The sequence below is a fragment of the Vicia villosa genome, linkage group LG3 (genome assembly GCF_029867415.1).
Source record: "Vicia villosa cultivar HV-30 ecotype Madison, WI linkage group LG3, Vvil1.0, whole genome shotgun sequence".
Classification (NCBI taxonomy): Eukaryota; Viridiplantae; Streptophyta; class Magnoliopsida; order Fabales; family Fabaceae; genus Vicia; species Vicia villosa.
Genome location: NC_081182.1, coordinates 25491537 through 25519499, shown reverse-complemented (window position 1 = coordinate 25519499; position 27963 = coordinate 25491537). Strand labels below are relative to the sequence as shown.

The 27963-nt window shown below is 31.1% G+C and overlaps 5 protein-coding genes across 5 annotated transcripts; 3 read left to right on the top strand and 2 right to left on the bottom strand.

Moving 5' to 3' along the window:
- Positions 1 to 5175: 5175 nt before the first annotated feature.
- Positions 5176 to 7031, top strand: LOC131660714 (serine/threonine-protein kinase RIPK-like). The gene is made up of 5 exons (XM_058930011.1): positions 5176 to 5594; positions 5704 to 5839; positions 5930 to 6066; positions 6153 to 6279; positions 6394 to 7031. The coding sequence occupies exons 1-5, from the start codon at positions 5214 to 5216 to the stop codon at positions 6753 to 6755; spliced, it is 1143 nt and encodes a 380-aa protein (XP_058785994.1). The 5' UTR covers positions 5176 to 5213; the 3' UTR covers positions 6756 to 7031.
- A 1134-nt stretch (positions 7032 to 8165) lies between these two features.
- On the bottom strand, positions 8166 to 8824 carry LOC131660715 (copper transporter 5.1-like). Its single transcript, XM_058930012.1, has one exon. The coding sequence runs from the start codon at positions 8733 to 8735 to the stop codon at positions 8304 to 8306; it is 432 nt and encodes a 143-aa protein (XP_058785995.1). The 5' UTR covers positions 8736 to 8824; the 3' UTR covers positions 8166 to 8303.
- Positions 8825 to 10877: 2053 nt separating this feature from the next.
- Positions 10878 to 11593, top strand: LOC131657738 (uncharacterized). The gene is made up of 4 exons (XM_058927103.1): positions 10878 to 10885; positions 11122 to 11197; positions 11299 to 11381; positions 11530 to 11593. Exons 1-4 carry the CDS (start codon positions 10878 to 10880, stop codon positions 11591 to 11593), a joined length of 231 nt encoding a protein of 76 aa, XP_058783086.1.
- Positions 11594 to 21207: 9614 nt separating this feature from the next.
- Positions 21208 to 22082, bottom strand: LOC131655204 (uncharacterized). Its single transcript, XM_058925097.1, has 2 exons — positions 21896 to 22082; positions 21208 to 21745 (listed from the first exon to the last, which is right to left on the bottom strand). The coding sequence occupies exon 2, from the start codon at positions 21729 to 21731 to the stop codon at positions 21339 to 21341; it is 393 nt and encodes a 130-aa protein (XP_058781080.1). The 5' UTR covers positions 21732 to 21745; positions 21896 to 22082; the 3' UTR covers positions 21208 to 21338.
- Positions 22083 to 24685: 2603 nt separating this feature from the next.
- LOC131660713 (pentatricopeptide repeat-containing protein At4g33170-like) lies at positions 24686 to 27963 on the top strand. Its single transcript, XM_058930010.1, has one exon. The coding sequence runs from the start codon at positions 24870 to 24872 to the stop codon at positions 27849 to 27851; it is 2982 nt and encodes a 993-aa protein (XP_058785993.1). The 5' UTR covers positions 24686 to 24869; the 3' UTR covers positions 27852 to 27963.

Here is a 27963-nt window from a genome sequence, read left to right as displayed (position 1 = left end):
CTCTTTAAATATCACAATTTATAAGAAAAAAATATCCTTTTAAATAAATAAATTTCCAAAACATCAAATTTCCAAAACATCAAATTTACAAAATACAAAATTTTTATTCTAGTATTTTGAGTTAAAATAGCATTTATTTATATTCATATATTAATGTAAAAAATAACTGTTAATATTTATTATAAATCAACAAATTTTATATAAAAAAAACACACACTAAATTTAGACTCTATCATGACACCATGTTATAACTCAACACTATTTATATAGAGGATTGTTATATGTTCACTAAAATTTAACACCGTATGCCTACACCGTATCAAAATACACCATGGCTCATATGAATATTTGTGTCAAAACAAATAAAAAAAGGGTTAATGAACTTTTTCGTCCCTTTGAATATTTCAAATTTCGTTTTTAGTCCCTTCAAAATTTTTCTTCCGAACTATTGGTCCCTAACGTCAAATTTCGTAGCTAATCGGTGGCTAAAGTCGTAGTTAATCTCTAGCAAAATTGACGTTAGGGACCAATAGTTTAGACGAAAAATTTTGAAGGGACGATTTCTTAAAAGAAAATTTTGAAGGGACTAAAAACGAAATCTGCAATATTTAGAGGGACCAAAAAGTTTATTAATCCTAAAAAAAAAATTATTAAAGATTTAGAAAAACCCAAACCGTATTATTATGTGTATGCATAACATTAAGTGTAAACACAACCTCTCTCATTTATATATACTCAAATCATGCAACTTTCCAAACTTAGTTTAGAGATATCCAACAATACACCAATCACTTTCTTGATTAGAAGTTTCATTTACATGCCATAACATGCACGTTTTCTTGTGTACTTTGATGGTGCAAGTTGGGTAGTTTGTTACGGACTGTTTGGAGAGAGCCAACATTTGATTTCAACTCTTAACATCACTGCTGAGCCAAAAAATAGTACTTCTTAACATCATCACCTACTACACTACAAGCCATGAATTTGTCATTACATTGATAACGATATCTCTATACTGAATTATCACGTTAAATATTCTTATAGGTTGATGGGGGCTTTCAAATTATCTTAAATTTGAACGCTGGAACAGTTGATGTGAACTGTCAAAGAATGATGGTTAGATTGATTTGTTCACCCTTTCTCTTTGACCTTAGTGGAGGCTATCTTTCTTTTTTTATATTTTTATCCTCTTCTCAATAGTTTTAATACATTAAATTAGCCTTGTAAAGTCCTTGCTTGTAGTTATAGATTGCCTCTTTAATATTATTAGGATTGAATAAATAATCCTAATTTCCTAGTCACTCCAAAGAAAATATAAGAGGAAACCCATTTGTAGAAGCTACTTTCATCATCAATTAATTACATTATAATTTTAGTTGTATTAAAGATTTTTGGATGAGGTTAATTTTGGTTTTATTAAAAAAAATTATGGATCTTAAATTGGACTCTATAAGTATTGTGTTTGAGGTATTTATAAATGGCAAACTAATGAGATGGTTTAATTATATTTTTAATGTCCTCATCCTTAATTTTTATAATCCTCAAATATTGTATAATTTTTTACCCATTTTTTTTAGTGAGTGTTTATACAAGGAGTTGTCTAAGTTCCTAGCTATAATCGCTGGAGTGTAGTTATTGGTAAGTAATTTTAGAGATTTTGTTTATATTTTGTGAATGATATTAGAGGGTATTGTTATAGCTAATGAAGTGGTGGAAGATGCTAAGATATTTAGATTATGTAATGGGAAAGGTGGGGTTTTCAATGGGGATATTTGATTAGAGAGTATTTTGATTATGTTTATAGTGGATTTTGAGAAAATTTATGATTTTGTAAAATGTGGATATTTAGATTATGTAATGGGAAAGGTGGGGTTTTCAATGTGATGAAAGAAGTGGATTAAGGAGTGTATTTATTATGTTTTAGCATAATTCTTGTTAATGGGGCTCAGTTGGCTAATTTACTATGGGAGATGATTGAGGTAGGGTGATCCTTTGTTATTGTTGTTAATTTTGATTGCAATTGAAGGCTTGAACGTTATGCTTAATGATGTTGTAAACACATGTCTTTTCAAAGGTTATAAGATCAACACAAACTAAAGTCAGAATCTTCCACTTGCAATTCTCTAGCGACACTCTTATCCTGTGTAAAATGAGCTAGAAAGATATTATAATTCTAAAGACGATTTTGATTCTTTTGAAACGATATTAGGTTTAAAAGGTAATTTTCACAAGAGCTTACTAGTTAGAGCTGATGTAGTGGATTCGTGGCTAGTGGAATCTTTAGTGTTGTTAAATTGTAAAATAGTCAACTCTTGTTGACACCCGTTTTGGAAACTTATTATTGAGAGAATTAAAAAAAATTATTGAAGTAAAAAAGCAAGAACTTATCAAAGTGGTTGTCTAATACTCCTTAAATCTATTTTCACATCTCGGTTGATTTATTTTCTTTTATTTTTATTGAATCTTAGAAGTATTATATCATCTATCGAATCCTTATTTATGTTTTTTTTTTGGGAGGGAAGTGAGTAAGGGAGAAAGATTCATTGGATTAACTAGGAAAAAGTGTGATCACATAGGGATATAGAGATGAAAATAGTAGGTTATGAGTTTGGGGTTTTGGTTGGAAGTGGTGGAGATGACTTTTTGCATAGGAGGAGAGACATGGCAGAGTACTGTTCTTGGCTGGTTAACATTGTTTCGCAGTAAAATGTTTCAGTTAATTGAAAATGAATGTCCAATCGTGATAATGATTAATCAGGGAAAGGTGGATATAACATTGTGATACACGAAGACCAACTTGATGCTAAATCAGAACTGGAGATCATTTGGGACAAAATTACGCTCCTAAAAGTATCCATGTTTATATGGAAATTGTTTAACAATAGGGTCCTCACTAAACACAACATGGCGAGAAGTACAATAATTCAATCAGGCTCGACGAAATGTATTGGTGGATATATGTGGTAAGAAGGGGGGCTCTCTTCATATCTTCTTGAAGTGTCAGCATTTTTGTCAGAGTTGGAGTTGTGTTCAATAATGGCTAGGAATTTCTTGTATTCTTTAAAATAATATAGGAGATGACGCCCTTCAATATTGTAGACTCTATTCTTTCAACAAAGTGAAAGTGCTTTCAAGTTATCTGGTTGGCAGACATTTGGGTTATCTCAAGAGAAAGAAATTTACGAACTTTCAAGAATAAGGGATCAAGTCTCCTTCAATTGTTAGACAATGTCAAGATTAAGGTAATCAAAATCGGGTCGAACATCGAACAGGTGTACCGACAGATTCAAGATTTTAAGGTTAGACCGGAGTTGGACCCCGATTGAATTGTTTATAAATAAATAATTTTTTTTATATATAAGAATAGGGAAATGCTAACCAGTGCCCTTAAGGCACCATTTAAGTGATTAAAGTGGTAAGTTTTTATCAAAATGCGTGTATTTAATGCATTAAAAATGTATTGGAAATTGAAATATTAACTTTTGTAAAGAATATTTTCTTTATTTAGTATCCTTAAAGAGTGCCCTGAGGGCACTGGTTTCATAAGAATAATAATGCACAAGAATACTTATATTTTTAAAATGGTATAAAAAAATTTATTGATAATTTCATAATAGTTAACACTTAATAGTTTATTTAAATTTTTATAGTCTTTTATATTTTTAAAATTTTATATTTAATTATTTGAAAATATTTAAAATTATCAATAAACAAAATAATACAAAAAATAGAGTTTACTAGTAATAAATATATAAATTTTAATTTTTATACAACAAAATTTTAAATCTAAAAATAATGAGACAATATATTACGTAAGTCTAAGACTTTCATTTTAATATAATCATAATAATGAATTAATAATTTATTGTACATTTTTATATTGTTATATAAAATAATTTAATTCATTAAATTAAGAGAGAACAACAAAAAAAATTAAGAATATTTTTTACTTTGATTTTTTATTTGATTTCTTTACGCTAACATATACTAGAGTGATTAAAAGAAAAAGAAAAAATTTAAATAAAATAATATTTTAATTCAAAACGAAATTCTTTATCATAATTTTATAAACTAAAAGCAAAATTTGATCCGACTTTAAAATATTTGATTTTTTTATTTATGATCGTCGAAAATAGACTTTCGACCTGTTTTTCAGTTTAAATCTTTGTTCTTCTCCATGTGAATTTTCAAGTTCAACAAATTTCGATTTTCGATCCAACCAATTAAATAGACCGGTTCAGTTTTGATTATATGGTCAAGATTCTTTCTTTGAGGTGGCTGAAGGCTAAGAAAAGAAAAGGGAAATATTAATTGATGAGTACTCGGTGGACTAATCCTTTGTCTTACATTGATTACTCTTTTTACCGTATCCTTTAGTTTTGTCTTTGATAAAAAAAATGTTTTGAATATGCTCTAGACACATTTATGCTTGAGTGAATTCTCTGTTTTGTTAATATATTTTACTTTGGCTTCTTAAATAAACGTTTTAATGATAAATTTTGAAAATAAGAGTTTGATATTGACATGTTAACAAAAACAATCTAGAAAAGCATGACTTACCAATAACGAAGAAACATCAATTGAATGACCAAAGAAAACCCTCCCAGGGTACATAAAAAAAAAAGTTCTATAATGGAGTTGTTGGTGTAATTACCACTTAGCAAAAATAATTCAAATTCTCCCATTTTCCCGAAAATGTTCATCAACCTCTAAACAAAATTAAGTGGACGACTAAGGTAATTAAGCAATATAGTTACATGTTAATTTGTTTCTAAGAGGTTGGGGAAATAATGTGTAGGTTAACATTGAAGTCAATAGTTAGGCAGATTACTTGAACTCTAATTAATTGAAGATGTGACAAAAAACTATAGTTAATAATATTATACTAAAAAAATGTGACAAAAAAAGAAAATAAATATCAATATTCATGCATGTGTATGTATATAGTGTAACTCATTCAAATGTAATGTGACCTTAGTGTTATTATATACATTCAATAGGTCCATAAGTCAAGGAATCTCTGCATAAGTAATTTTCTAAGGGTAGTTAGGATTAGAAGAATGTACATGCCATGAATTCCTAATCTTGTACTAATTATTTTAATTAGTGTGATCATCAATTATGTCATCTAGTATTTTGTTGTCTTTATAATTCACTAAGGTGTATTTATTTTGTAGCATTTTTTATTAAACATACAAACCAATTATTTGTAGATGAGCTCTAAAAAGATTACATGGAAGTCTATTGTTTTGATCTTAGGTTGTTACAAGACAACATACTCTTTGGAGGAATCGAAAAAACAAGGTTCATTCCAAAGGCTGTCTTTGTCTGATATAAGTATTTCTAACTCTAGTATTCAAGCTATTGAGGATCTTTCGGTTTCTTTAGCTGGTTCAAAGCTTTACATGTTCAATCTCGAGGAGTTACGAGAAGCAACTCATGGTTTCTCATGGAGTAATTTGTTAGGTGAAGGTGGTTTTGGACCTGTTTATAAGGGTTTTGTTGATGACAAACTTAGACATGGTTTGAAAGCTCAACCTGTTGCTGTCAAACGGTTGAACTTGGATGGATCACAAGGTCACAGAGAATGGCTGGTTAGTGAAATACTAGAGCTATGAATGAAATATATGTTATAGGTAATGGAACATGATTAAGGTGATGAAACATGATTAGAATAAGAACATTTTTTTATTTATTTTATAGGCGGAGATTATATTTCTTGGACAGCTTCGACATCCACATCTTGTGAAGTTAATTGGATACTGTTGCGAGGAAGAGCAGAGGCTTTTGGTGTATGAATATATGGCGAGAGGAAGTTTGGAGAATCAATTATTCAGAAGTACGTTACATTTTATTTATTTTAATCGATACTATAGTAACGAAGTTTTGAGATTTTATTTGTTATTTTCGTTGTTTGTGATGTATGTAGGATATTCGGCTACCTTACCATGGTCGACGAGAATGAAAATTGCATTAGGTGCGGCTAAGGGACTAGCTTTTCTTCATGAAGTAGATAAGCCTGTAATATATAGAGATTTCAAAACTTCGAATATATTACTGGATTCGGTATGTTCATTCTCTTGTTCGATCATAATGTTGCATCTTATGCTAAACAATGATATCATGAGTTTTTTTACTCTCTTAAAATTCAGGATTATACTGCTAAATTATCAGATCTAGGATTAGCTAAAGATGGTCCTGAAGGAGAAGAAACACATGTGACAACAACATGTATAATGGGAACAAAAGGATATGCTGCTCCCGAGTATATCATGTCAGGTATTTACGGAGAGTGTGTTTGATTGACGTATTTTAACCTATTTTAATTTTAATTTTTTGTCAAAAACTTAGCCAAAAGCATTAAATTAATCGATTATTGTCTCGAATTTTTAGGTCATCTTTCTACAAAGAGTGATGTGTATAGCTATGGAGTAGTGTTGTTGGAACTGCTTACAGGAAAGAGAGTAGTGGACAAAACCAGACCAAATAAAGAGAGGCACCTTGTGGAATGGGCAAGACCTATTTTGAGAGATCAAAGAAAGGTTCTTAATATCATAGACTCAAGATTAGAGAGACAGTTTTCTGTTAAAGGAGTTTTGAAGGTTGCTGCATTGACTTATAAATGCTTAAGCCATCACCCTGCTCCAAGGCCTAATATGAGTGATGTGGTAAAGATATTGGAATCACTACAAGACTTTGATGATGTGATCATAGGACCATTTGTCTATGTGGCTGTTAGTGAAAGTGGCCAATGAGATTATGACAAATGATGTCTGGTTTGGTCCTAGGCACAAAAAAATTATGTTCTGCCTATGGTAATGCCAATTTATCAGCATAGAATATAAGATATTTTTGTCATTTTAGTTTGTAAGAATTGGCTCTTTTTAATCATGAAACTGAATGTAAGTAATTACTAAGTACATGATTAAGGTGAGCATATCCAGAATTTGTGTAACACTTATAAGATGGATGATAATACTCTATACAATTGAAGATTCATAGAATTACAAAGTTTGATAATTAGTTAATTTTAATTTCCTTTCAAAATAGTAGCAAAATTAGTTCAATAAAAGTGTTGTTTGTTTCTTAATATGAGCGCAACCAACTTCAAACAGCATTCATTTTAGAATAGATAATAATTTGTCTAATATGCTCTTAATGAATCCTGATAATATATAATTATTTGTATGCTTTATCAAATTTTTTGTTTTTTTTTAGATAAAGGGGCATAAAAAAAACTAACTAATAACTAATAATATGAGGATGAGGAACTCCTCTAAAATCTTAGAGAAAATCCGAACTCAATTTTGTAGGATAAACATCATATAGATGAAACCATGATCCATGCTTCAATCTCAATTTTGCCAACATATCTGCACACCTATTAGATTCTCAATAAATACCAATGCGAACCTCTCAGTCGTAATCAAGCAAAGATTTAATTTTTTAGAGCAGTCCCTGACCAATTTCCATTTTAGTTGAGTGGTGAGAGTTTGAACCTCCATTTTTATAGAAGCTCCATTTTTCTAGTCCAAAACCAGTTTCCATTTTAGTTGATGAAGTAGTGAGAATTGTGAACACTTCAATGTGGTCAATATGAAGTTCAATTTTCCTATGTCCTTTAGCAAACACCTGCTTCAAGCCTTCAAAGACTCCATGGCTCTGCAACCCCTGCTTTGTGAATACCTATGTGTTTTGAAAATCCACCTCTCCAAACTCCATTGGTGTCTCAAATCAATCCACCACACCCTGCTTCTCCTTCTCGTTTAACCGCTCCATCTATTGATCTATATTAAGCCTAATCTAGTCATTATCTAGTGGTGCCCATTTTATTTGCTGTATTTGTCTTTGTCTACTCGTGGCTCTCTAGTCTCTACGACATGCCAATGACCCCACTATATCCTCCAATTCAAGGCCATAAACTAGCTCCTCATAGTTGTTGAATCAGATGAAAATCTTTTTATATAGAAAGGTTTTAGGTGTATATATTTAGCTTCTTGATTTTGGGATGGCTTACTTATGGTATGAAAAGTGAGAAGTGTCGACAATTGCTTTTCTTTTTGCTTCATTTCTCAATATCATTGATAAATCCCAACTCTCAACTCAACATGGTGTGCATTCCTTGATAAATCCTTACTAACAAGTTAATTAACGCTGTGAAAAAATTGCGATAACAATAACTTATTGATAAAATATAATTAGTTAATTACAACAACTGCATAAACATACATAACATATCATAATCCAAAACACCAGATCTAAAACAGTAGCAAAATAGCAATAATCATAACAAGAAACTGAAATCAAGCACATGCGCAAGAACTATCAGCCACAACAGAATCTTCCCCATCACTCCTGAACAACAAATAACCAATCGCAAGACCAACGACAATCGCTATAAACACGCCGCCGTTAAACGACATAACAGCCAACATCAAGAAATACCCGATCGCCGAGCTCAACCCGAACAGAACCGCTCCGGCGACTCTCACGCCTAACTTAGCTCCACTTCCGGCGAACGTCCGTCGTAGAAGAGGCGCTTCGATCTGCGCCGGAAACGGCTTCCCGGAGGCCAAGAGCTTGAGGCGAATACGGCGATTCTCGAGCAACTGGTAGAAGATGGAGACGATGAGACAAGCGAGTAGACTCGTGATGTAACCCGTCCATGAATCGGTTTTCCATGAATCGAAGAGGAGAGTTACTTTTTTGCTCCAATAGAAGGTCATGTGCATCATCTTCGCTCACTTTTTTTTTTTGAACTTCGAAGGGTTTGATTGAACCACAAAAAAAAATTCTGTTGCTTTCTTTTCTTCTATTGATTCTTTGTTGTTGTACTTTTTGTTGCGTTGCTTCTTAGTTACGCTGTTGTTATTCCCAAATTGCCCTCGCTGTGGGGTATTTTTCGAAGGTTAATTACGAAATTTTGCTGATAAAACAAACAGGTAGTACATAGAGTATATCTTTTTTTTTATAACTGCAGGTGGACTGAGTCCACCACAAAAAACAGGTAGTACATAGAGTATATCGAACTTCCCCGATCTTGAACTCTGTGGTACTTGTACTACAAAGTCGTCTGGTAGCAGTAATTTTAAATGTATTTAAATCCTCAATTACCGGATTTTGTACAATTATATACTCTTTGAAGTAATTATATGGACAATTATTTTTCATGTCGGAATATATGTATAATTTTCTTCTTTTAATATTAGTAATAAATCCGTGCATACGTACGGGTTCTGTTCGGTTACGCGAATTTGGTTACATTATTTATTTTAAATAAAATTATTAAAAAAGAAAAAAATTTAGATAAATAATTGATTATTTTGTATATAAAATATTTAGAACAATAATGGATTTTTTCCCGTATACCATTTTTGGATTAAAAATATTTAATCATAAATAACATTTCTCGTATATAAAAATATTAAAGTCAATAATAGATTTTTTTCGTATACAGACTTCATTTTTGTTTAGGTATCATTTACAAAAATATTTGGATCAATAGTAAATTTCGTATATAAAAATATTTAGATAAATAATAAATTTTTTCCCGTATACTATTTTTGAATAAAAATTATTTGGGTCATAAATACCATTTTTCGTAAATAATATATTTTTTTTATACAAATATTATTTTTGTTTGGGTATCATTTACAAAAATATTTGAATCAATATTAAATTTTCGTATATAAAAATATTTAGATCAATAATAGATTTTTTTCCGTATACAAACTTCATTTTTGTTTAGGTATCATTTACAAAAATATTTGGATCAATAGTAAATTTCGTATATAAAAATATTTAGATCAATAGTAGATTATTTTCCGTATATAATTTTTGAATAAAAAATATTTGGATCATAAATACCATTTTTCGTAAATAATAAATTTTTTCCGTATACAAATATTATTTTTATTTAGGTATCATTTACAAAAATATTTGGATCAATATTAAATTTTCGTATATTAAAATATTTAGATAAATACTATATTTTTTGAATAAATTTTTCCCGTATATCATTTTTTACTACAAAATATTTCGATCATAAATACCATTTTTCGTATATAAAAAAATATATATCAATAATAGTTTTTTTTGTGGAAGAAAGAAGTGAGAAAGTGATGAAAGAGAAAAAAATAGAGAATGGAGAGAGACTTGATAAGTTTGATAAAATATAAGAGTTGTATTATTTTAATAATAAAATTAAGAACTTTATGGTGCAAAGACAAAAAACCACAATTTTATATATTTTTTTATGTATCTAAAATAAGCATATAAAATTAATAATTATCGCTTTTTAGTTTTAAATACAATTTTAATTTTTATATTTCGATTCTATCCTCTAATTAATATTTATTTCACTCATTTTGCATTTATGATAATTTGAATACATCAATAAAAAAATAAGAATAGTTTGATAAACATACTATTATCTTTATTTCATTTATCACATTTTTTTAATTCGTGTGAAATGAGCGACTATGATAATTATTTTAGAACGGATAGAATATTAATTAAGCTAATTATAATATTAATTAAATAATTAAAATATGAAGGAAAAAAAAGAATTTATAATATACACAGAAAATAATGCTTATATATATTACACTTGTATAAATCTATTATCTATCTATTATTAATATATTAATATATAAAAGCAAAAGTACCTGGAAATTCCACTTAAAGCCCTCTGATAAAAGTACTAAAACTTTTCTTATTCTATGGGTAGAAAAGACTTTTAGCAAAATAACTCAATATTATTGATTTGACATTTATTACTGCTGATGTGTCGCTCTCTTAATTTTTGTTGATATTGTATATTTTATTTATTTATTTATCCAAATATACACATTCCAAAACATTAATAGTCCTATTAAATGTTAATGTTGAATACATAGATTCATTCCATAATTTGGAACAATAGGTTTTACGTCTTTGAAAACCTAAAACCCTCCATATATAATTTGGAACAATAGGTTTTACGGAATTTCCAAAATAAATTATATATTATTGTTCAACTATTCGCCCAGTAATAATCTAAAATCACCCATATATACTGAATATTTCCTTGCAGAAGAATTTCCAAGTAGTGTTGATGGCTGGAATAACATAAAGCTGAAGAAGAATCTTGGTAGCTATTGATGAAGAATATGAGAGCATTTACGCTCTAACATGGAGTTTGAAGAAGATTGCACAGGCAATTAATTCGTATAGTTGATTGTGATTAATCCGTTGTAAACTCTCTTAATTAATTAATTAATTAATTTGTGTAATATGTATATTTGTGTTTTATTTCAGGATGTCTTTTTCTCATCTGATGTTACGACAACGAAGGAGAAGTATAGCCAACAAGTTGTTGAGTTTGTTTTAGAGCAAGACAAGTTAATCTGTAACGACGTGCAAAATGTAAGTAAGGTATATTAATAAATTATGGTTAACTAATTATTGTTATTTTTTTGTTGGAGTTAGTTATACACATATTTGAATTATAAAATTAATTCGTCGATTTTGGATATTGATTAATGGTAGGGATTTTATGGGAAGTGTGAGCAACCACTATGCACAGAATGTGAAGTGTCCTGTTTTGATATGAAGGAGATAAATAATAATATTTAATGAATTTTTGCTTTTTTTTTTTTTTTTTGTTTTTTCATGTAAATATATAAATACTTTGTGACGTGTAGAATTGGGATATGATGTTTGTGTATGTTGACTACTTGACTTTAAAGGGTGAAAATATATATTTGTGGTTTTATTAGAATGATGAAATATTAATTTTGATGAAATATTAATTTTGATGAAATGAATCTATACTGTTTGACTGCTTTTAGGAGGTTCGAAATTGTGGTTGCAACAAGTTTGATAGCAAGGGTATAGATGTTTATTATGAATTCAATGTAGAAGATCTTGATATAAATTATTTTCCTCTTTTGTAATAATTCGTATTTTTTTAACATAAATCAAGATTTTTTATTTAGTAAGTATGCTGATAAATAGCTAATGTGTAAAGTATCTTAATAATAGTAATTTTTTATCCTGTAATTCTATTGTTTTTTTGGGATGGTAGGTTTTTTATTTTAGGAAATGACGTGAAGTTGTAATATTTGTAGCACTTGACAAAGTGAATTAAGTTATGTTGTGTAATGTACGTAAAAAAATTTGTAGTTTAATTATTTTTTTAAACAATTTTAATCGTCAAGATTTGTTTATGATTAATCTATAAATGAAATTGTGTGAATGTTTATGATTTATACAACACGTTTTATTATGTAGAATAAATATTTTTTAAAAATTAATGAAATTTTTTTCATTATTTTTAATAAAAAAAATTTCCAAATAAATTAGTAATTACCAACTTTTTTTAATTATTATAAAAATATCTGTACTAATTTTTAGATAACCGAAATTAAACATTGCTTTTATAACTATTTTGAATTTTTAAAATAATATAAAATATATTAACTATACTATTTACTATTATTTAATTCAATTCAATATGATATATCAGTTAGAAAATATGTGAAAATAATTTTTTAAGTATTAAAGAATAAAATGAATGTTTTTAATGGGAGAAAATTCATTTCCTTTTAGAATTTATCTTAATTTGTAATAATAACACTTATTTGTCATTGATTATATATTAAAATATATGAGACATAAAATTCTATATACGAGAAAAACTTTTATATACGAGAAATTTCCGAATAATTTAATAATAAACGTTATTTTTATATACGAGAAATTTTTGAATAATTTAATAATAAACTTTATTTTAAATATGAGAAAAAAGAATTGTTGATCCAATTTTTTTATAAATAATGTTATTTAAATATACATGAAAAAGTTTGTTGTTGATCGATTATAAACTGTTATTGTTATTTTCGATCAATCTAAAATAATATAATCCTAATTTAATATGTCCCGATCAAATATTTTAGTATACAACAAAAAAAAATATAATATATATTAATGAATCCAAAGATTTACTTTCGTTAATTAACCAGAATATGGTAACTAAAATTTTAAAATTATTTAAGTATTTAATGTTGTTTATATACTTTAGTATCTACTTAAATTAGAATGAATGATGAGACATTATATTTAATTTTTTGTTGCAATTTAGTTATAAATATAATATGTATTTTTTATTTATTTGATTTTTATCAAATCATATCTAATGATTTAGTTTTGCAAAATTGTTTTTTTTAACATAGTGTTAATAAGCAGATATTAGTTTACCGATTTAAATTTTAATTGGTAAAATAAAAATTGATAAATATATTTTCAAAAATAAATTACAAATATTTTTTAATTAGTAAAATAAAAATTGATAAATATATTTTCACTGATAAATTACAAATTTTTTTATAAACGGGAAAAAGTAAAATTCTACTGTTGATATAATTGATAAATATTTTTATAAACGAGAAAAGTCTACTATTTATATAATTGATTTAATAAACGAGAATAAGTTACATTTTTTTATAAACGGGAAAAAAGTCTGTTGCTGATACAAATATTTTTATAAACGGACATATGTTACAAATATTTTTATAAACGAAAAAATTTTATTGTTGATACAATTATTTTTATAAACGGGAATAAATTACAAGTAATTTTATAAATGAGAAAATTCTACTATTAATACAATTATATTTATAAACGAGAATAAGTTACAAATATTTTTATAATCGTGAAAAAGTATATTAGTGATACAATTATTTTTATAAACGGGAACAAGTTACAAATATTTTTATAAACAAAAAAAACTACTAATTATTTTTATAAACGGAATAAGTTAAAAATATTTTTATTAACTGAAAAAGTCTAATGTTGATACAATTATTTTTATAAAGGCACAAACGGGTTCTAAGTGCTTATATTGGATCAAATAAGTATATTGTTGTTACAAATATTTAATAGTACTACTTGCATCAATGCATAAAGGTTGTTACATATTATTAGTTTATATTTGTGATTATGTGAATGTTTAAAACTGACAAATAAGATATTGCAACATGTAATATGAATCCAGACGGAACCCGTGCGATAGCACGGGTCGCACGGGTATCTTACTAGTAAGAAGAAAAAAAAAGTAAGTGCATAGTATTTCAAACAACATTTTAAAAAAGAGAAATGAGGATGCACTTTATAACACGAAATTATATAGTATATTTGATTTGATTTACATAAGTAATGTTTGTATTTTCTTTTAATTATTTTATTTTATTTTAGTATTATGCTTGTATATATGCTTGTTGATTTACATCATTGTACCATATACTTTGGCTATGCTTCCATTTTTGTATATATCATTGTTGAACTAACCCCGCATGCATGAGATATTCATCCATCATCACATCATACTCATACATACATGATATGATCTTGAGGTATGTCAGCCCTTTTATTCATCAAACTTTTATACTTGAGTTGTTCATATACATTGATATCTTAACTCACCTTTAATTGTATCCATGATACACATGACATGTATCACACACCACTTGAGATACTCACCCTTAATGCTTGCTTGAGATGTTTGATTCATCATCGTTGCTTAAATCCAAAGGAATGGGATAGTATTGACTAAAATTGTCAAGATACTCACTCTCTTTTCCTCCTCTTTTACTTAGTGTTTTGTATTGCTAAAGCTTAGCACTTTCTCCTTGTTTTTTAAACCTAGTTTTGTATTGTTAAAGCTCAACCTCTTTTAAACCTAGTTTTGTATTGTCCAAGATCACCTTTGACTTTTAGGAAATTTGGTCAACCATGGAATTTTGAAGATCAAAATCATGAATATGAGATAATTGAAGTCATTTGATAGAGAAAAATCAAGAAAATCAACCAAGGAATCAAAAGTCAAAATTAGGGTTTTTGACTTTTTATGAAGAAATTACATGTTTTATGCTCAACTTCGAATGGTCAAAACTTCTTCATTAAGCAACCAATTTTTGGGCTCCAAATTTCAAATTGAAAAGGAAGTGTGGATCTACAACTTTGTCGTTTTGAAGATTTTTCCAAAAATGAAAGGATTTCAAGTTATGAAGCCATGAAGTTGCTGATTTTTTCCAACACTTAGAAAAATTTCAAGAAGGCAGATTTGTTCTTCAAAAGTAAGCAACTTTGAAGCCAATTTCCATCAAGATCCCTTGAGAATTTGAGAAAACTTCAAACACCAAAGTTTTAAATGATGCTTAGGGCTTTCCAAAAAGATATAAGAACTCATTCATAGCATGTGTGAGCTGGGAGTTTCGAATTAAAGAAGAAGGCACCAACCACCATGGAAGTTGTTTTCAAGGTCTTTCTCATGTTCAAACTATGTCCAAAACCAATCCATACCTCTACAAACCTCTCTGCAGCCTACATTACCTATAAATCTCCCCATAATCTAAGAATTACATAAGTCCTTAATGTATTACACAAAGATTTGAGGTATTGTTCATTGCATTATACCACTTATGGATGAATTTGTAAAAAGTCACTTAGCCATTTTGATAAAGATAACCTTTCTTCAACCACTCTTGATTAAAGTTTGCTGAACTGATTTTGCTTGGATATTAATTCATCTAAAGAACAGAATTAATCCCTAATCTCTGCAAAGCACGGTCTATCTCCTTGATTCACTATTTCCTTCACCAAGAAGCAATCGATAACTTTTGGAACTTGTAGAAACCAAATGACCAAACCAGCTTCCAAGTTGAACCAAGACAGATTTTTGCAAGTTACATGGACAATTTGCAACCTCTATAAATAGAGAGATGCAAGCCTTAGAACAAGACACACTAGAATTTGCACAAAAACTTCCATTATTGCAAGCTCTCAAGCGAAACTTTCGAATTCCTCCCTCTTTGCAAGTTCCTTGCAAATTAACCATCCACACACCTCACATATATCATATAGAAGCTATCGAAACCATAAATCCACTTCTGTAACACCTCCTCTAACATTCAACAATTCTCACTCTTGGGATTTGCAACTTGAGTTGACCAGAGAAATCCATGAGGTTTCAAAGCAAAGTAGTTATCCCATGATAAATTCGAGAAGGTCCCAGGAAGCTTTCCACATCATCAAACCACTTCTGGAAGTGCTTGAATCTAGTTCTCGATCTCCCCTACAGAGGTAAGCTTCTCCGAACTTGAACTCCTTTATTTATGTTCCATTTTGAATAAAGCTCAATTCTATGTTGTTTAGAATCGTGTAAGGATCATTAACTCGTATTAGTTGTCATTTATCATTGGTATATGTAATTTAATTTGAATTTGAAATCTAGGGTTCTTAGTGTTTTCTGGAAAATTAAATAGTTACAGGTTAAATAAATTCATGAATGATACATGGTTGAATTCGTGATGAAAAAATACACAAGTTTCATGTTTGCAATTTTGCATTAGGTTGAGAATTGAAGGATTCACGTTTTCTAAAATTTGAATGTTCAAAGGTTGAATATGAAGTTCATTTTTGAACTTTGAAACTTGTTTTAAAATATACTTAAGGGTTTGTGTTTTAGTAAACAGATGTATAGTCACCCTAGTGGTAGAGAGTGCACCTTTAGTCATTTACCATGCCCAAGGTATGGGGTTCGAATCCCCCTCGCCCCATACGTTTATGATATTTTTGATTGATTTAATGCATTCCTGGATTGTTTTCATATTTATTTTCTTAAACCCATTACTCTATCACCATGGGCACATGGCCCAGTGGTAAATCTTTTCACCCTTGAAGACAAGGGCCTGACTTCAAGACTTATGGAGGCCAAAACTATTTTTTCATCACTTGTTTTTTATCCATTTATTTCACAAGTTTTAATTTTTGTTTAATATAACAAATCAATTCATTTTCACTTGATTTTTTGTACACTCTTTATTTATGTGATATATTTTGTGAATAAATTTTAAAATCCCAAAAATATTATTTATTTCATCGTCTTTTAATTAAATTAAAAGTAGTACTTTTTATGCCTTTAAAAGACCTTTAAATCAAATGTTCTCAAAATGATTTCTTCACCAAACATCTTGAACAAATTTGTGTGATTCTTCTAGGACTAACTCTAGCTTTTTATGAAGCTCGCAACACGACCCTTTAGTTGTTCATCTAGGTTTTATACAACTTTATTAAGAGGTTAGGTTAGTATATATAACCAAAACCCAAATTCAAGAACCTTTGATCTTTTGATTTTAATGCAAATACCATGTTAATATTAACTTGATTGCCATGATCTCTCCTTGTTTATCCACTTGTATATATGCTTGTTGATTTACATCATTGTACCATATACTTTGGCTATGCTTCCATTTTTGTATATATCGTTGTTGAACTAACCCCGCATGCATGAGATATTCATCCATCATCACATCATACTCATACATACATGATATGATCTTGAGGTATGTCAGCCCTTTTATTCATCAAACTTTTATACTTGAGTTGTTCATATACATTGATATCTTAACTCACCTTTAATTGTATCCATGATACACATGACATGTATCACACACCACTTGAGATACTCACCCTTAATGCTTGCTTGAGATGTTTGATTCATCATCGTTGCTTAAATCCAAAGGAATGGGATAGTATTGACTAAAATTGTCAAGATACTCACTCTCTTTTCCTCCTCTTTTATTTAGTGTTTTGTATTGCTAAAGCTTAGCACTTTCTCCTTGTTTTTTAAACCTAGTTTTGTATTGTTAAAGCTCAACCTCTTTTAAAATCAACTCATGGTTTTGTATTGTTAAAGCTCAACCACCACTCTTTAAAAATCATCTTTGCCTTGTATTGTTAGAGCTTGGCACCCTTTTAAAACTTGTTAAGTATTATTAAAGCTTAACATTTTAAAAACCCATTGAGTGTTGTTAAATCTCAACACCCAAAAAGAATTGTGTCACTTGGCTCTTTTTATTTTCCTTTTAAGATGAACTACAAATTCTCTGAATTCTCTATTGCACTTAAGGGGTCTGTAGGCACAAGATGCGATATCTAGCCGAACACACTTTTAATAAAACGTATTTTCCCACCATCCCACTCTATTTCACAAAACAAAAGCCGTTTATAATAACAATAAAAATAATATATTTTCAAAGAGGTTCTTGTATAGTGCTACATATGTGAGGGGTGCTAATACCTTCCTCATGCATAACCAAGCTCCGAACCTAAGGTCTTTGTTTGTTTTATTAGTTTTGTTTTAAAAACTTCTTTGGGTTTTATTTCGCTCGTTTTCCCATTTCCTTTGGAAACAATAAAACGCGGGGGCGATTTTCACTAAAATACGAGATGAGTCAATCCAATGGCTTCAGTCTCAAATTTTCACTGCTACACTTTGTTTATGTTTTTTGATACTTTGTTCTCTGATACTTTGTTCATGTTTTATGATACTTTGTTCATGTTTTCTATTGAAGTGTATGTACCCTCTGAATGTTTCATACTACCATGTTTTATTTGTATACCTTTATGTCTAATGTTCTACTAAGTATGTTCAAGTTCTGCTTCTAACTTTCACCTATGTTAAAAAGTTTCAATGTTTTGGTACCAATGTGGATCCTTCTCTGTTTGAGCTTCTAACTTTAACTATGTTCAAGTTATGCTTCCATGATTGTTGCTCATTTCATACTTTATGTTGTTCATGTTTTGCAATGAAGAATGTAAAGGCCTCCCATATTTATCGGTGACTTGAAACACAAGATCAAAATATGGAAGATGTCCATTCGCATTGTCGACCTCTGTATATTTACAAAACGCAACAGCCAACAACATCGTGAGTTGGTTATATAAGATGCAAAGGTCATTATTACATCCCATTCATTGGTAAGATTATTTATTTTCAATTAACAACCCCCTCATTATCTTCTTTGTTGTATTATGTAGCGAGAACAAATACAAGTCATGATATGCAGTAGAGAATTCAAGGAGTGGCAAGCCAAACTCAGTGAGTATAACACTTATATGTTGTATAACGGTGAGCTTGTGGTGAATTCTTCGCAGTACAAGGTTTGTGACAACAAACTGATGTTTTTGTTTAGTGGCGGTACAAATGTATCCAAGATTGAAATTCCTGACTTCCATCCACATGAATAACAGATCAAATGTCTTGACATCGTGAGTGACATCCTGAGTCTGTCATACCAGAATTTCATATCATTTATAGTTAAACTTGATCAAATAAACTTCCCTTTTGCACACCGGGTTAGACGAAAGTTGTTTTAACCGTCGGCCAGAAATAAGTCTTACCATGCATCATTTATAAGTATTATCTCACTCTTATTCTTAATTACATCTCTATAACTTCACAAAACTTAGGCGTTGGAGTGCTAACATTGCAGGTTATCTCCGCTCCTCCATACAAGTATCGTGGCTACATTCCAAACTTGTTTTACAGTATCACAACTACAATATTAATTATAGAGATAATCTACGAGTCTATTCAGAGTATAATTGTTTGCAGAGATAATCATTCTTTTTTCATAAGATGATTTCTTTCCTTAGTTGTAAGTTTTTTTCTTTAATATGTGCAATAGATTTAGATTCACCAAAATTGACAGTTCCATCTAAATCCATAAATTTCTTACCATTAGTTTGTTCGTTTAATCCTAAAGGAACAACATGAATATCATGAATAAAAATATTGTCAACCTTTTTTATGGTTAAAAAAAATCCTTTTTTGTTGCCTACGTTTTGACTTCCCTCAAACTTGGATGGTTTGTCAAAGACTTTAGCAGAAGTACCAATAATTTCTTCGGTAGCAATGTTAGTTTGAAATGTCTTAGACTTGTTGTTTTACAATTTTAAAAATATGTCACAAAAAAAAATTACCAGATCGAGACATGTATTAGGTCGCCTCTGGATAAAACAATTTAATTCTTAATTGTATAATTACTACTACACGGTAAACAATCATTGTGAAAAACACACTTAAATTATGGTCGTTTGACCATTCTAAGTAGGGGTGGCAAACGGGCATGCCCGCCCCGTTTAGGCCCGCCCCACAAAAGCCCGCGAAAAAACGGGGCGGGGCGGGCTTTTTTAAGAGTGCGGGTCTAAAACCTTGCCCTGCAAAAAAATGAGGGCGGGGCGGGGAAAGCCCGCGGGCATTTCGGCTTTTTAGGCCTAAAAATAGTAAAATTTTATGAAAAAACAAATGCCCGTAAAAGCCCACAAAAAAACGGGGCGGGGCGGGCACATTAAAGAGAGCGGACCTAAAACTTTGCTCCGCCCCGCGAAAAAGTGCGGGTAAAACGGGCTTTCCCCGCGGGCCGGGCCCGTTTTGCCACCCCTAATTCTAAGTAATTTCTTAGTTTCGGAGATTTTAATAATGGTCGTTTGACCACTCTAAAAATTTATCGAATGATGAGACATTCCAATAATTTTTCTCAAAGAATTTAATAATGGCCGTTTGATTTCAAATGAAAAATTTAAATAATTCTCTAAATAAAATTCAAGAAATATCCAAAAGATTTAATGAGTAGAACGAAAAAGAGAAAAATTTGACACTTCAACAACTTGAAAACACAAAATAAATAAAAAATGAGAAAAGAAAAACTCAAAAACTCATAAATAATTTTTTATGTATTTCATTTTTAATATAATGTTAAAAACTAAATTTGATAAGTTAAGCTATGTGGAACATAAAATTTTCTAGATTGACACACACATAATTTTTTAATAATGTAGGGCTTCAATTTTTTTTTTTCCAAATTCTTCTTCAAATTAAAATTTTAACATGCTCCAACATCTCTAACTAATATGATCCTTTATTAAGGATGATAGACAGACCCAAACCCACAAAACCTTGCATTAAAATTTGTCTTTTAATACTTCATTTGGATTGGGAATGCATCCAACCAAATTTGCAATTCGATTTAATTTTCAAAATATAGTATTAATCAAACAGTACTCATACCATAGTTGTACTTGTACCTATACATGATATATTAAAATTGTATTTGTTGAAAGACTAAATTTACAAATTAACCTTGAATGCATTTGCATTCCGCGTTGCAATTACAACGCAAACTTTATTTGGCGAAAACATGTAGAAAAATGAGATTGATGCCGTGGAAAGAGCATGAATCGATGTAAACTTAACAAGTTACGAACACTCGCAATTGTGCAAATCAAATTAACAAACTTTAAAACATACCAAATGCGAAAGAAACCAAATAATTCAATAACAAAACTAAGTACCAGTACCAATTTACCAGTAACGAAACAAAATGAAGTAACATCTGTTAGATTGAAGTCAATAAACAATCAAATAGAAACAAACCCAATTAACCTAGAACTAAATTATCACAAACAACACTAGAAAACACACACACCATGATTACAACAATTGAACCTTAACCCTAACTTGTCTCTCCCTCTTTCACTCCCTGTGTTGTTCCTCCATTCACTCCATTCACTGTAGAAAAACACCTCCGCGATCTACCAAAACTCAAACCTTCTTTCCTCGGCGAATCCAACGACCTAAAGATAAGATGTTTCACAGCAAGAATCAAATCGATATCAGATTTTTCAGGAGGACTCGAAGTTAAAGCTCTGAAATTCATGTGCCGCTTAACCGCTTCATCAGTGCTAATATCTTTCTGCGATTTCATCGTTTCTTCTTTCACAGCCTCTACGCATAAACCGCAAATCCAACGGCCATGGTAACACTCACTAACACGATCAATGTACGGCTTTGTACACTCCTCCGTTAAGCCGCAACAGTAACACTTGACGGTTTCAATCGAAGCCATCACAATTCAGAAACCTGAGAAACAAAACAAAAAACAACAAAGATTACTTTATATTTATTTATTGATTAAATTAATGACGATTATTAATACAGTTTCAAATTTTGAAAATTTGAAACGTGAGTAACGGATGATTTTAGAGAAATTAATGTAGTATGAGTTATTACCTTATTGAATTTGGAAGATTGTGAAAATAATGATGGTGCAATTATCGCTCCTTTTCCCACTCAATATCGCCGCCGAATAACAGAGCACTAAATAAGGTATGGTGCATTTCAGAGCCCTAATTGGCTTTCTGGAATACAGTACTATTTTTTATTTTGATTTTGAATTCTAATTTCACACATGCTGCAATGGTCTTATATATAAGAGTAGTAATGTGTGTGCATATAATATGTTGTGTTTTTATTTATTTATTTAGGAAATTAGAAAAGATAAGCTCGTGTGGAAAATGCAACATTTGGTAATGATTAATTAGCGCTTTGGTTGAAGTGATACGGTGAGTCCTATATTACGCCACGTTGATTGTGGCGTTGATGGAATATGGGAAGATACGTGGCGTTGTGGGATTTGTGGGGAAGGGGTTTTACTGTGATGGGTAAGACGGCAGGTTTGTTTTCTATTATGGAGTTGCGGCTTAAAGTAGGAGTGGTCCATTGACTATTTAACATTGACAACTGTCAAGATAATTACGGTTACATTATGGAAAACGTGCATTTCACGAAATAATAGTACTGTTTTTGTTTATGAGCTAGTAGGCTTCTATGGTCACAAAAACTTTGGTACAAAGCTTAAGCAAACTTAGAAAGAAGCAAAATTTTATTTTGTTTTTTTAATTATTTTTTATGTAATTAATGTCAATTTAGAATCAACACTAAAAAATATTTTACACATGAGATATACTATATATTCACCTAAAATCTTAAAGTTATAGACATATGAATTATCTCAGTTATAAAGTGTTCATCTTTCAATTTTTAATCATCGAGATATTTTTCCCTCATACTTGATTCTCAATAATTAGAAAAATAAAATATAAAATTAATATTGGGTGAACATATATCTGCCAACTCAAAAGATTGGATAAAATTACCTTTAGTGTAAAATATAACTTTTTGCGATGGATAGAGAAATTTTCTCCTTAATATTTTTGTAACATAGTATGTTTTTAAAATTTTATATTTAGTATGAGTATAAAAATTAACTTTCTATTTATAGGGTGCTATATTCTCTTAATATTGCACTAAGTGACTATCACGGTAATGTCATCGAAGCAACTCTCTAGGATTCTTTTGCTTCAAAATTATTTGACTTTTTCAAATCAAATTCAAATGGCACTCCTGCCATTATTGTGCTAACCCATGGTTGGTGCAAATCAAGTGCAGATAAGCCCCTGTGTTTTCTAATGTTTTCTAACTTCAGGTTCATGTATTGGTAAAACATATTTTTTTAACTTAAGTGGTGCATACATTGGTAATTAATCTTTTGCACTTTCTTACCGCTACAAGCAAACCAACTTTGTCAAATGCATAGAATGGAAATAAACTACTCATCAACTATGGTCATCCAGAAGTTAATGATTACAGAACTAAGTAACATTCTTTTATTATACATATCAAATCATGCAGTGTTCTATATATGTATAGATATCATAACAGTTACAATATTTCATGTTGGGCTCTTATCAACCATGCCCGCAGATTTCTCAAAGTTTGTCGCAAACATCTGAATATAGTAAGTTTTGATCCAACTCCGGAGAATTCGAGACTATCTCTGAAATTAAGGGACAACATCAGGTTTCTTTAATAATTCCTTGGATTTATGAATTCAATACCATTCATGTTATATACTTATATCTATGGTTAACGTCTTCCAATGTACATAACAAGAACTGTTTCTGCATAACCACACTACTATGAGGTTTAAGACTGCATAATCTGGATGGTACTATAATTGTTGTTCAGGATGCAACATGTCACTAAAAGATCCAGATCAACCATTTCACTGCGACTGTGGTGGACCCAATAACATCAAAGTCACAAAGTAAGCCTTAAACCATCATTTTCTGATTGTTTGATGAAAAAATATATGCAGCTCCTGACTGCCTGTGATATTCATTGATATTCTCTCTATTCTTTTTGTAGATACAAACTTGAAATTGATGTTCAACACAACGACCATGTTTGTACCTTCATGTTTTGGGATAAATATTGTATTCCAATAGTTGGAATGACTGCTGTCAAATTGAGGGCTATAATGAAAGAAGTTTGACTTCTCTTTTGATGCCTTATTTTATCATGCTAAATGCAGACCTATAACATTTTTTAATTTGTTATTTAGGCTGGTGAAGATCACCCACAAATATATCATACTTACTTTGATGTTCTTTTGAAGAAAAATATGGCTTTCCGTGTGAAGTACAACACAAACTTTGGTTAGTGCTCCATTGTCATGTTTAATTCTGATGAACAAATATACATAAGGATTGACGAATTCTTTAACCCAAACGAGGTATGCTTTTACCACTATACTCTTGTCTAAAGTCACTAATTTTAAAAAAAATGTATTTTTATCCGAAATTTCAAAAAAATAGTTGATTTTAAAAAATTTCCGTAAATTTTTATCGAAAATTGTGAAAAAATTACTAGTATGTTTTTTTCAAAAAAAAAATATTGTACTACCAAAAAATTTTCGATAGTACAATTTTTTTTTAAAAAAAAATATATACCGAAAATTTAAGGGGTGTCCAGAAATATCATGTTTCATCCCCCACTAATTTTTTTAGAGTAATTTTAAAATAAAAAAATATGGAGGGTGACATATATAATAAAAGGGGGTGGCATGTTAAATTTTCGTATCCTATTGGTTAACGCTAACTGGAATAGATATAAAGAACTGAATTATATATTTTTTTTACAAAAGAACTGAATTATATATTTTTTTTACAAAAGAACTGAATTATATTAAAAAGATAGTTTATTTGCAGTTTATGACTAGCTTCTATAAGTTATTTTTATAACTGGGAAATTGGTTGACAATCCCATAATACAGCACTGTGTGATGTCCCTCCAATTTCAAACGGTAACGGTAACAACTAACAACCATTGTTCAGACTTCAGAGAATGAATCACAAAGTTGATAATGCATTTGCACCACCGTTTGCGACCCACTTCCACTCTCAAGAAACCACTCACCCAACGCCTTCACTCCCATTCCCATTCCCATTCACACCCTCCCTCTCTTCCTCCTCAATGGTTTTCCATCCTCCGCCACGCCATCGCCCAATCCGATTTACTCCTCGGACAACGCACTCACGCCCGCATTTTAACTTCCGGCCAAACCCCCGACCGTTATCTAACCAACAACCTCATCACCATGTACGCCAAGTGCTCCTCTCTTTCTTCCGCACGTAAACTGTTCGACATAACGCCTGACAGAGACCTCGTCACTTGGAACGCTGTTCTGGCCGCGTATGCTCATACCGGAGAGCTTCCCGAGGGAGACAGAGCTCATGAAGCCTTTCATCTTTTCCGTCTTCTCCGTCAATCCGTTGTGCTCACCACTCGTCATACTCTGTCACCTCTCTTCAAGTTATGCCTCCTCCATGGTTCTCACCCCGCTTCTGAGACTCTTCATGGTTATGCTGTTAAGATTGGGTTGCAATGGGATGTTTTTGTCGCTGGTGCTTTGGTTAATATATATGCTAAGTTTGGAAGGATTAGAGAGGCGCGTGTTTTGTTTGATAGGATGCCTGTTAGGGATGTGGTGTTATGGAATGTGATGATGAAGGCTTATATTGAAATGGGTATTGGAGATGAAGCGTTGGTTCTTTTCTCTGCGTTTCACAGAAGTGGACTGCGTCCGGATTGCATCAGTGTTCATACTATTCTCATGGGGTTTGGTAAAAAAACTGTTTTTGAAAGGGAGTTGGAGCAGGTTCGAGCTTATGCAACTAAGTTGAATATGTGTGATGATGATTCTGATGTTGTTGTTTGGAACAAGACTTTGTCTTTGTGTCTCCAAGCAGGTGAAGCGTGGGAAGCTATTGATTGCTTTAGAGATATGATCAAATTGAGTGTACCATGTGATAGTTTGACTTTTCTTGTGATCCTCTCTGTGGTTGCCAGTTTGAACCATCTTGAACTGGGAAAGCAGATTCACGGTGCTGTTATGAGGTTGCGATGGGATCAATTTGTCTCTGTTGCGAATAGTGTTATTAATATGTATGTTAAGGCTGGTTCTGTTTACTATGCAATAAGTATGTTTGGTCAGATGAAAGAAGTGGATTTAATATCATGGAACACTGTCATATCTGGTTGTGCTTTGAGTGGTTTAGAGGAGTATTCCTTAAGGTTGTTCGTTGATTTATTACGGAGTGGACTGTTGCCGGATCAATTCACCATTGCGAGTGTTTTGAGGGCTTGCTCCTCTCTTGAAGAAAGCTACTGTCTTGGTAGACAGGTTCATACTTGTGCTTTAAAAACTGGGGTTGTCTTAGATTCATTTGTTTCAACAGCTCTAATTGATGTCTATTCTAGGAGTGGAAAGATGGAGGAGGCTGAGCTTCTTTTTCATAACCGAGATGGATTTGATTTAGCATCTTGGAATGCTATGATGCATGGGTATATAGTGAGTGATAACTATCATGAAGCCTTGAGGCTATTTGGTCTAATGCATGCATGTGGAGAGAAAGCTGATCAGATTACTCTGGCGAATGCGGCTAAAGCTTCTGGGTGCTTGGTGGGGCTTCAACAAGGGAAGCAAATTCATGCTGTTGTTATAAAAATGAGATTTGATTTAGATTTGTTTGTAATCAGTGGTATTCTAGACATGTATCTAAAATGTGGAGATATGGAAAGTGCACGTAAAATATTCAGTGAGATTCCTTCGCCAGATGATGTTGCTTGGACCACTATGATTTCAGGGTGTGTGGAAAATGGGCAGGAAGAGTATGCTCTTTTTACATACCATCAGATGAGACTTGCTGGGACGCAACCAGACGAGTATACCTTTGCTACCCTTGTGAAGGCTTGCTCTCTTTTAACAGCACTAGAACAAGGGAGGCAGATTCATGCAAATGTTATGAAGTTGAACTGTGCTATGGATCCTTTTGTGATGACCTCACTTGTTGACATGTATGCCAAGTGTGGGAATATAGAAGATGCATATGGTTTATTTAGAAGAATGAATACTAAGAGTGTTGCCTTGTGGAATGCCATAATAGTAGGATTATCTCAGCATGGAAATGCCAACGAAGCTCTCAACTTTTTCAATGAAATGAGATCTAGGGGTGTAACGCCAGATAGAGTTACTTTCATTGGGGTCCTTTCTGCCTGTAGTCATTCCGGCTTGATATCTGATGCCTATGAAACTTTTTATTCTATGCAGAAAAACTATGGAATTGAGCCTGAGATTGAACACTATTCTTGTCTCGTTGATGCCCTTAGTCGTGCGGGGCGCATACAAGAAGCCGAGAAGGTGGTATCGTCAATGCCTTTTGAAGGTTCTGCAACAATGTATAGAACATTGCTTAATGCTTGTAGGGTTCAGGGAGACAAAGAGACTGGAAAACGCTTCGCAGAAAAGCTTTTTACCTTGGAGCCATCTGATGCAGCGGCTTATGTTCTCTTATCGAATATTTATGCGGCTGCTGACCAATGGGAAAATGCAGTGAGTGCTAGGAATATGATGAAAAGAGTAAAAGTAAAGAAGGATCCAGGGTTTAGTTGGGTAGATATAAAAAACAAGGTGCATTTATTTGTTGCTGGGGATAGATCACATGAAGAAACTGATTTGATATATAATAAGGTGGAGTATGTTATGGAGAGGATCAAAGAAGAAGGATATGTCCCTGATACAGAGTTTACACTTGTTGATATAGAAGAAGAAGATAAAGAGAGTGCTTTATATTATCATGGTGAAAAGCTAGCAATAGCTTATGGGCTCATGAAAACTCCACCATCAACCACATTGAGGATAATTAAAAACCTTAGAGTGTGTGGAGATTGCCATAATGCAATCAAGTATATATCAAAGGTTTTTGAGAGAGAGATTGTTGTGAGAGATGCAAATCGATTCCATCATTTCAGGAGTGGGATATGCTCTTGTGGTGATTACTGGTGAATATTTTTTACATTAATCATATTCCATTTTCCCCTTAATAATAATACTTATCAGCTAACTTACGCCTTCTCTAATAGTGGGTGTTAAGAGAGATTTGGATTGACTGCAGTAA

What these genes read in the sequence shown, in the direction of transcription:
- LOC131660713 (XM_058930010.1), top strand. Translation starts at nt 24,870, where the DNA reads ATGCATTTGCACCACCGTTTGCGACCCACTTCCACTCTCAAGAAACCA.
- LOC131660715 (XM_058930012.1), bottom strand. Translation starts at nt 8,735, where the DNA reads ATGATGCACATGACCTTCTATTGGAGCAAAAAAGTAACTCTCCTCTTC.
- LOC131660714 (XM_058930011.1), top strand. Translation starts at nt 5,214, where the DNA reads ATGAGCTCTAAAAAGATTACATGGAAGTCTATTGTTTTGATCTTAGGT. An exon ending in CGAATATATTACTGGATTCG is followed by an intron (nt 6,067 to 6,152) that starts GTATGTTCATTC and finishes CTTAAAATTCAG; the next exon opens with GATTATACTGCTAAATTATC. An exon ending in TCCCGAGTATATCATGTCAG is followed by an intron (nt 6,280 to 6,393) that starts GTATTTACGGAG and finishes TCGAATTTTTAG; the next exon opens with GTCATCTTTCTACAAAGAGT.
- LOC131655204 (XM_058925097.1), bottom strand. Translation starts at nt 21,731, where the DNA reads ATGGCTTCGATTGAAACCGTCAAGTGTTACTGTTGCGGCTTAACGGAG.
- LOC131657738 (XM_058927103.1), top strand. An exon ending in GTTTGAAGAAGATTGCACAG is followed by an intron (nt 11,198 to 11,298) that starts GCAATTAATTCG and finishes GTTTTATTTCAG; the next exon opens with GATGTCTTTTTCTCATCTGA. An exon ending in TTTGTTTTAGAGCAAGACAA is followed by an intron (nt 11,382 to 11,529) that starts GTTAATCTGTAA and finishes GATTAATGGTAG; the next exon opens with GGATTTTATGGGAAGTGTGA.